At 35.3% G+C, this 9,505-nt stretch overlaps 1 protein-coding gene across 13 annotated transcripts in view; it reads right to left on the bottom strand.

Annotated features, from left to right (window-relative positions):
• Positions 1 to 1,413: 1,413 nt before the first annotated feature.
• The window catches only part of LOC126495611 (zinc finger protein 431-like), a 14,528-nt gene continuing 6,436 nt past the window's right edge, over positions 1,414 to 9,505 (bottom strand). For 3 of the 13 annotated variants that reach the window (XM_050133207.1, XM_050133206.1, XM_050133208.1), the window contains exons 2-4: positions 7,903 to 8,022; positions 7,645 to 7,705; positions 5,057 to 6,495 (exon numbers count right to left, since the gene is read on the bottom strand). In XM_050133207.1, the coding sequence (XP_049989164.1) occupies positions 5,106 to 6,495; positions 7,645 to 7,705; positions 7,903 to 7,936 (1,485 nt within the window). In that variant the 5' untranslated portion in view covers positions 7,937 to 8,022 and the 3' untranslated portion in view covers positions 5,057 to 5,105. Of the gene's footprint in view, positions 4,922 to 5,051; positions 6,496 to 7,644; positions 7,706 to 7,902; positions 8,027 to 9,505 lie in introns of those variants that run through there. The other 10 variants (XM_050133213.1, XM_050133214.1, XM_050133215.1 and 7 more) reach the window with 10 other exon arrangements.

The raw sequence follows: 9,505 nt of genomic DNA, 5'->3' as shown, positions 1-9,505 counted from the left end.
GGGAGGAGGGGGAGGGAAATGGGAGGCTGGGAGGAGGTGGAAACTTTTTTTTTCCTATCCTCAATAAAAAAAAAAAAACGAATAGGTCTTCCAGGGATGAGTAGTCAGAAAATTCCTTCAAGGTAAATGCAGAGACTTTTGTCCTGATTCTGGGCTACATAATGCAGAGTTATGCCTGGATACACAGTAGAGTAGAAGGACAGAGAATGCAGTGTATTGAGAACACAAAAATGTTTAAGGTCTTTTCCAACATGGATATACATTCTGTGACTTGGGGACAGTCTCCTCATCTTCTCTAGGTTACATCGCATCCATGTGAATAGTGAGGATAATTTCCCTAAGAGGGTATTTATGGAAGTATGAATAGGCAGAATCACAGAGAGCCACAGCTGAATGAGAAATAAAGGTCTTTATTGTAGGACTTCTTAAAACGTTTCAATGGATAATGTTTATTGGAAGCTCTCCAAAAGCAATGTAGACTATGCACTTCCAAACTTATCTGAACTTACATCCACTTCAACTTCTATCCTATCACAGAGAAATGACCTGCAAACAGCATTTGAGAGCTGGTAGCCTGGATCAGAGGTCCTAAAACTTAAACACACACTGGAATTACTTGGAAGACTGTCAAAACACAGTGTGTTTTTCTTCCAGTTTCTGGCTTAGGGCAGATGTGTGCTGTTGCTGCTCTGATGGCACAGGGATGAATGGCTCTAAAGGTCCTGCTGACTTTGCTGCAGCCTCTAAGCCATGGCTTACACTGTTCTCACTATATGGAATATTTTTCATTTTTCCCTCACCTATAGTAGCTGATCTGTCTCTTCTGGTTCTGTATGCTTTGTATCTCAGGAAGGGGGCAGATACTGACCTCTAAACCTGTGAGGAGGTACACCCCCAGAGAGATAATCTGTTAGGTGCTTTGTTGGCTACAGCTTTAGAAGATGTCTTTTTGTGTTTACATCTCTACTTCAGAATCAGAAATGGTTTTAGAATTAGACAATGTCTATCCTTCTCTAAATCCAAGCATGATGTTAAAAGAAAAATTCAAAACTCTTTCTCATGTCAACAGCCTTCTGGTATGGTGCAGAAAGATCATTTTTAAAACAACATTTTACTTTCCTTCATGCCTATTTTGTCTATATCTAATCTTTCACTGAAAATATGTCTACATGAATAATGCTTACATTTTCAACAAAGAACAGCTTCCAACAAAAAGACATTGGGGCCCCACAATGACTCTGCCTGGTTGATATGACGGCATGATGCTGATAGCATTATGAGACTGATTTATGTGTACAAGCTGCAGATATGAGGCACCTTCTTACAATGTTCTGGCCAGAATTCCAAGTAAGAACTTCAGAAGGACGCTATTGAATACTCAGAAACCATTTTCAATTATCCAAAACAGCAATCTTGAAATTTAACCATCATTTTACCTTTATAATATCCCATAGAAAGAACATCGCCCCCATGACATGTGGAAGCAATTCTAGAAGATGCCATTCTCTCTCCCAACAAAGTTTGCCTTCACGGTCAGGGACAACATTGAAGAGTTGATTATTACTCATATAGGGTTGTGTGAAATTATGTACACCCAGAGATCTCAAAAAGAGGGAAAATGGAATTGGATAATAGATAAATGACTTACTCACACTAATAACAGTTTGTAATAGAAGGAATAGTTGTGAACTATTATTTATGGATTTACATTGGTATAGACTTTTGTATATTGACACAAATTCAAATTATATTTATTATATAGAATGTTTCTAATTTTATTTAGAATATTTGTAACAACTATACAAGGTTATTTTGTCAGATTGTATAAATGCATGATTCTACCTCTGTTTAAAACATATTTTTATTGACACAATTTTATGATATATTTGTCTTTTGCATTATATAACTCTACCGCTGATCACAATTTTTATACATTGTTTACCTTTTGAGGTCATTGTCCTGCTTTACTACATAGTTGTTTAAAGATTGTTTTATATTCTGATATGAAGTCTTATTCTTCAACACTGTGATGAGACTTTGGTTGATTGCTCAGTCAGTTGTCTCTGTCATCTACTACACTTTTTGGAAGCTGTTAGACTGCACTACCTGCCTACTCAAGTAATATTATTGCTCTTCTCAGGCCTTTAATGGAGTTGAAGATGAGATAATCATACTTACCATCCTCTTATGATCTAGTTAAGCCATTTCTACTACAACATGGACTCCTTAGGATAGAATGCTTATCAAACCATTAGGATGTATTCCTTCCTTAATATTGATTATGCTTATTGTAATTCTAACTTTATTTTGACATCTGTTTCTTGTGTACATAGTTTGGTATAGGGTATGGAATTTCTTATTAATTTAAATGGATAGATGCTGTGAGAACTCCTTCAGTCAATAGCTTTAAGATATCAATCCACTTGGGCATGGTCTCTTAAAGTATAAATGAATCTGTAAAGTGTGTGGTTGCTTTCTTGAATCCAGCTATTCATTCTGGATGCTAGCTATATTGTATATAAGATCCATTGCTCTGTAGGTGCTCATCTGACTTATAAAAGCCCAAGATACTCTTACACTCTAACTTGGTGTTTTTAAATGTCAAAGATTCAATTAGTATTCACATAGTTCAGGGTCTGTCACTCTGACTTGTACAGTCTTCAAAATTCATCATTAAAACATGAACTCAGTGTTACATGAAGAACTTAGAATGAATGCAGCTATATTAAGTAAAATCAAGCACTTCTGTCTCATGTGTTTATATGTGTGATTATAGGTTTGGGAAGATGGGGAGATATGGTACAAATCTTTAATTTTCTTTTGGAAAAATGTGTAGATTGTTTTTAATTAAATATCATAAATCAGTCTGCCTTAGCAAGAGGAAGTATTTTATTCAAGTACAAAATTAAGCAAAACTCCATATTTCAGCTGTTCATTTTATACTATCAGTTTGTATAATTCACCCAGAAACAGCTAGGTATCAAGGATTTTTTAATTGTTTTTATTCAACTATATATTTATCCACTACTCAGCCTTCCTCCCCCCTCCCCTTCTCCCATGATTCACATGTTCCAAATTTACTAAGATCTTGTCTTTCTCTATGTCCTATATAGATTTATGTATGTTTCTCTTTGTTTCCTCTTTGTTGTATATATTCTGGGCATTGTGAATTGTAGGCTGACTGTCCTCTGTTTTATATCTAAAAGCCACTTAGGAGTGAGTACATATATTTTTCTTTCTGGTTCTGGGTTAACTCACTCTTTTAAGATGTTTTCTAGATCCATAAATTTGCACATAAATTTCAAGATGTAATTGTTTTTATCCACTGTGTAGTACTCCATTGTCTCACAAGCAGGCAGGTGGCCTTCTAATGTTCTAAGGAATAACCATACTGATATTCAAAGTAGCTGACTCAGTTTATAACCCCATCAGCAATGGAGTTGTGTTCCCTTATCTCCACATCCTCTCCAGCTTAAGTTGTCATCAGTGTTTTGATCTTGCCTATTGTTACAGATGTGAGAGGGAATCTCAGAGTTGTTTTGATTTTCATTTCTCTAATGACTAAGGAGTTTGGAAATTTCCTTAAGTATCTCTCAGTCATTTTAGATTCATATGTTAAAATGTTTTTATTTAGGTCTGTACTCCATTTTTTATTAGATTATTTGTTCTTTTAATGACCAATTACTTAAGTTCTTTGTATGTTTTGAAGATCAGTCTTCTGTCCAATGTGGGGTAGGTGAATATCTTTTCCCATACTACAGGCTGCCTTTTTGTATTGTTGGTGATGTCCTTTGTTTTACAGAAACTTTTGCTTCAGGAGATCTCATTTATTATTTTTCTCAGTGTCTGTGATACCTGGGGTTATAATTTGAAAGTGGTCCAATTTTCCAATGTGTTCAAGTGTACTTCCAATATTCTGTTTTATGTAGTTCAGTGTGTTTGTCTTTATGTTGTAGTCTTTGATCCATTGGGACTTGAGTTTTGTTCATGATGATAGATGTGGGTCTACTTTCATTCTTCCCCACATTGATATTCAGTTATGCCAGCACCATTTGTTAAATATGTTTTCTCCATTTTATATTTTTTTGGTGCTTTGTCAAAAGCCAGGAGGTGGTGGCGCATGCATTTAATCCCAGCACTCGGGAGGCAGAGGCAGGCGGATCTCTGTGAGTTCGAGACCAGCCTGGTCTACAAGAGCTAGTTCCAGGACAGGCTCCAAAACCACAGAGAAACCCTGTCTCGAAAAAAAAAAAAAGGTGTAGTAGGTGAGTGGATTGATATCTGGGTCTTAGAATCAGTTCCATTAGTCCTCCTATCTGTTTTTTTGCCAACACCAGGATCTCTTCAGTACTGTAGCTCTGTAGTCGTCTGAAGAAGTCAGGGAATGTGATGCCTCCAGAAATTATTTTTTATATAGGACTGTTTTGACTATCTTGCATTTTTTTGGCTTTTCTATATGAAGTTGAGTGTTTTTATTTTGAGATCTGTGAAGATTTTTCTGATATTTACATGTGAATGTTATTGAGCCTGTAGATTGCTTTTGGAAAGGTTTTCACTTTTACTATGTTGCTTTCTACCTAACAAGGGCAAGGGACATCTTCCCATTCTCTGGTGTCTTCTTCAAAGATTCCTCGGGTCCAAAAGATTATGATAACATGCACAAGCTTTCTCAGATGACTACACACAAAGTCTTACTCCTATATGAAGCACAAAACATTATGACACTGAATTCATTTATAAAGTTTCACTACAGTATGATTTTCTTATGTTTTTGAAAAATACACAAATTAACTTCAGGGTTTCTCTAAAAAAGGCCTCATATTATGTATTTGGAGATGATTGTGAAAAAGAATTTACCACATTCCATTCACTGGTATCTCTAGAGGATGTTACATTTTAATGCTTTTAAGAGTACAGGGGTCTGCAAAGGCCTTATCACACAGATATCATTAATATGGTTTTTCTCAATTATGTGTTCTATGCATTTGAAGAGCACCATGTTGAGCAAAGGCCTTACCACACTGATTACATTTATAGGGTTTCTCTCCAGTATGTGTTCTTTTAGGATTTTGAAGACTACTCTGAGCTGCAAAGGCCTTACCACACTAATTACATTCATAGGGTTTCTCTCCAGTATGTGTTCTTTTATGGATTTGAAGATGACTGTGTTGTGCAAAGGCCTTACCACACTGATTACATTCATAGGGTTTCTCTCCAGTATGTGTTCTTTTATGCATTTGAAGATGACTGTGATGTGCAAAGGCCTTACCACACTGATTACATTCATAGGGTTTCTCTCCAGTATGTGTTCTTTTATGCATTTGAAGATGACTGTGACGTGCAAAGGCCTTACCACACTGATTACATTCATAGGGTTTCTCTCCAGTATGTGTTCTTTTATGCATTTGAAGATGACTGTGACGTGCAAAGGCCTTACCACACTGATTACATTCATAGGGTTTCTCTCCAGTATGTGTTCTTTTATGCATTTGAAGATGACTGTGACGTGCAAAGGCCTTACCACACTGATTACATTCATAGGGTTTCTCTCCAGTATGTGTTCTTTTATGCATTTGAAGATGACTGTGACGTGCAAAGGCCTTACCACACTGATTACATTCATAGGGTTTCTCTCCAGTATGTGTTCTTTTATGCATTTGAAGATGACTGTGACGTGCAAAGGCCTTACCACACTGATTACATTCATAGGGTTTCTCTCCAGTATGTGTTCTTTTATGCATTTGAAGATGACTGTGACGTGCAAAGGCCTTACCACACTGATTACATTCATAGGGTTTCTCTCCAGTATGTGTTCTTTTATGCATTTGAAGATGACTGTGACGTGCAAAGGCCTTACCACACTGATTACATTCATAGGGTTTCTCTCCAGTATGTGTTCTTTTATGCATTTGAAGATGACTGTGACGTGCAAAGGCCTTACCACACTGATTACATTCATAGGGTTTCTCTCCAGTATGTGTTCTTTTATGCATTTGAAGATGACTGTGACGTGCAAAGGCCTTACCACACTGATTACATTCATAGGGTTTCTCTCCAGTATGTGTTCTTTTATGCATTTGAAGATCACTGTGACGTGCAAAGGCCTTACCACACTGATTACATTCATAGGGTTTCTCTCCAGTATGTGTTCTTTTATGCATTTGAAGATCACTGTGACGTGCAAAGGCCTTACCACACTGATTACATTCATAGGGTTTCTCTCCAGTATGTGTTCTTTTATGCATTTGAAGATGACTGTGTTGTGCAAAGGCCTTACCACACTGATTACATTCATATGGTTTCTCTCCAGTATGTGTTCTTTTATGCATTTCAAGATGATTGTGATAAGAAAAGACTGCGTCACATTGCTTAATTTCACAGCATTTTTCTCCGCTATGTGTTTTTTCATTCCTTAGAAGATGAGTGTTATAAGACAAGACTTTACCACAGGGTGAATATACTGAAAACTTCTCTCCAATTTGATTTCTTTCAATCCTGCAAGGATAATTTACACATGTAAAAGCTTTACCACATTCAATGCAGGTGAACCTCATACCTACATGAACTAATTTCATATTTTTTCAAATTATAAAAAGGAATCAAATATCAAGGTTTTATAGCTTTGTTTAAAATCATGTTTTGTTCTCTTGTTCGGGGTCGTTTTACATCTAGAAAAATATTTGTGATGATAAATTCCATTGTGTCATGGTTTATCTTTTCATCTATAATTATACCTATATTTTTCTAGGATATTTTTTATATTTTTGAAGAGAACTGCATATACTGAGTGCTTTGCCAACTTTACTCCATTCATAATTTTACTATATTGTGAATCATTATACATTTGGTAAGTGAACTAAGACACCCAGAAGTATTTGCATAGACCTAGAACTCATGTTTGTTTGTTTCTTTTTGTTTTAATGTGAGTTTGTATTTATGTATTAACCATGATGATAGAAAATAAATTAACTTTCTATTTTTGGATGAAATTAAACATGTACACTCTACATAGGAACTACAGTTTATCTTCTTAATTGTTCTTAAGGAGAAGTATGCTAAATCTTTCCATATTCCTGACACTTGTGTCAAGAGAGACATGTCATATAAATATGAAAAAATAATAGTGTATAAAAGATTTCCACAATGAATCCACAAAGTTCGACTTTCACAGACTTATGGTATAGATATTAAGGTTTCTCCACAACAACTGCCCCTTGACCCTTGACTAATCTGATTTACTAAACTTAGCACAGTCACAAAAAGTCTATGAGGGATACAAGGCTTACCATGGGCTATTGTATTAGTAGAAAGTTTTGCAGCTATACTCAGCATCACTGAAATATGTGTACATTTTCTATCATGAAGAAGCAAATGAAGCAGTAGTTCTACAACATAGCTCTATGGTACTATGAATCAAATGGAGATATCTGTTTAGGCATTGCTACCTAGACTTTTTTCTTAAATGAAGGCTTTGCAGATGCGATTCACATACATGAAATTGAGGTATATGGATTTGTGAGAACTTAATAACCATCAATACAATAATAGCTGTGCTTATTTACACTGTTGCTTTTGTTTTAAAGTTCCAGAACACATTACAAACTATTCAAGGGAAACTGTTATGAACTTGCCCAAGAAAATTACCTTGCATGTCTTCTAGAACATTGACAATGCTCTTCGGTGTTAAGGTCTTCCCAAGTGTATCCTAAAATACAGTACCAGAATAGATGTTATATTCTTTAAGAATGTGCAACAATTAGCTTATTATCTTAAGTGCACCTAAGAACTGTGACTGTGTTATTCACCTCATTCTTCTTTCTCTAAAACAAATTATAGAACAAAATCATAAACCAAGGAAAAGTTGTCTCTATCTTTTGAAACATGAAAGAAATTTATTTTCACCTATAGTAGTTAGGTTCCTGTAGGTTTCCAGCATCACATCCTTGTAGAGATTCTTCTGGGAAGGATTCAGTAAATCCCACTCTTCCTTAGTGAAGTTGATGTGCACATCATCATAGGTCACTGCCTTCAAAAATATATCATACATGAGTACAATGTAAGTATGACAGTGAACTGCATACTTCTTTGATATAAAAAAGTATAGTTTTATGATTCTGGTGTTCCACATTTTTGTTCCATGACATAGACAGTTACTTTAGAAGGAAATTGAAAAGGAGAATCAATTCTGTTATTTCTGTGTCCTTTGTATAGGATACCACCTTATAAGAACAGTATCTATTCACAGGGAGAGAAAAAGAGAAAAGATCAACAGTATATTATATGCATGAGAAAATTAATACCTACAGAAAGGAAAAAAAATGATGGACAAACTTGGCATATTGGTGTATTTTGCCTTTACCACAATACTCAGCAAACAGAGGTGGGTATATTTGTCTCTGAGATGAATGCCAGTCAAGATTTAACAGAACTGCTTATCCATTTTTGGATACCATGTATTTTCTCAGAGGTTGAGGCATGAGCATGTCTTTGCCCAAAGACCAGTTTTGACAACAAGAAAACAAGCTCCAAGTGTCTTTGGTGCTCAACATTCTCCGGAAAATAGATCAATGCTACCAGTAGTAATCGTGTCTCACTTCAACAGGACCCTAGATTATTTAAATTCCATATTTTACAGCTCTTTGAAGTGGCTGAAGATTACCTATCTATGCAAAATATATTCTTTATGTGTGTGAAAAACCTGATTATTCTAACTATAAGTATGACAAACATAGATGACTATTGATCTATAATTCTAATACCTATATAACTTAAAGACTAAGACTTCATATTAGAATATTGTATAATAAACAACTGTACAACAAATGAGGACAATGGGCTGAAAATGTAACCAATGAATAAGTATCTTGATCAGTGGAAGAAATGTACATTGCAATTTGATAAATATATTTGTCAATATATAAAATGTTTTAGGCATTGGTAGAAACATGAATGTATACAATCTTCAATATTTAACATTATATCAATATACAAAAATGTATATCAAAGCAATTGCCTATAAATTATAACTCACAAGCATTCACTCTATGACTTACTATTATTATTCATGTATGTAAAATCACACTGATCTATTATTCCATCCAATTTTCCCTTTTTTTCAAAGAAATCCCTGGGACTGGAGAAATGGTTCAGTGGTTAAGAGCCTGCTCTTCCAAAGGTCATGAGTTCAATTCTCAGTAACCACATGGTGGCTCACAACCATCTGTAATGAGATCTGGTGTCCTCTTCTGGCCCGCAAGTATATATGCAGGCAGAATACTGTATACATACATACATACATACATACATACATACATACATACATACATACATACATACATAAAATTTAAGAAGAAAAAAAAAGAAATCCCTGAGCCCATAAAATTTCTCTTTTAACCCGCAACCCTATACCAATTAAAATCAACCCCTAAATGATGTCCCTAACCCTAGGACAAACTTTGTTGGGAGAGGGGATGTAGTCTTTTAGAATTACTTCCAGCTGTCATGG

Source organism: Alexandromys fortis, unplaced genomic scaffold (assembly GCF_014885135.2).
Source record: "Alexandromys fortis isolate MF-2015 unplaced genomic scaffold, M_Fortis_MF-2015_v1.1 scaffold_538, whole genome shotgun sequence".
Taxonomy (NCBI): domain Eukaryota; kingdom Metazoa; phylum Chordata; class Mammalia; order Rodentia; family Cricetidae; genus Alexandromys; species Alexandromys fortis.
Note: the sequence above shows the minus strand (reverse complement) of the source record. Positions and strands in the feature narration are given on the sequence as shown.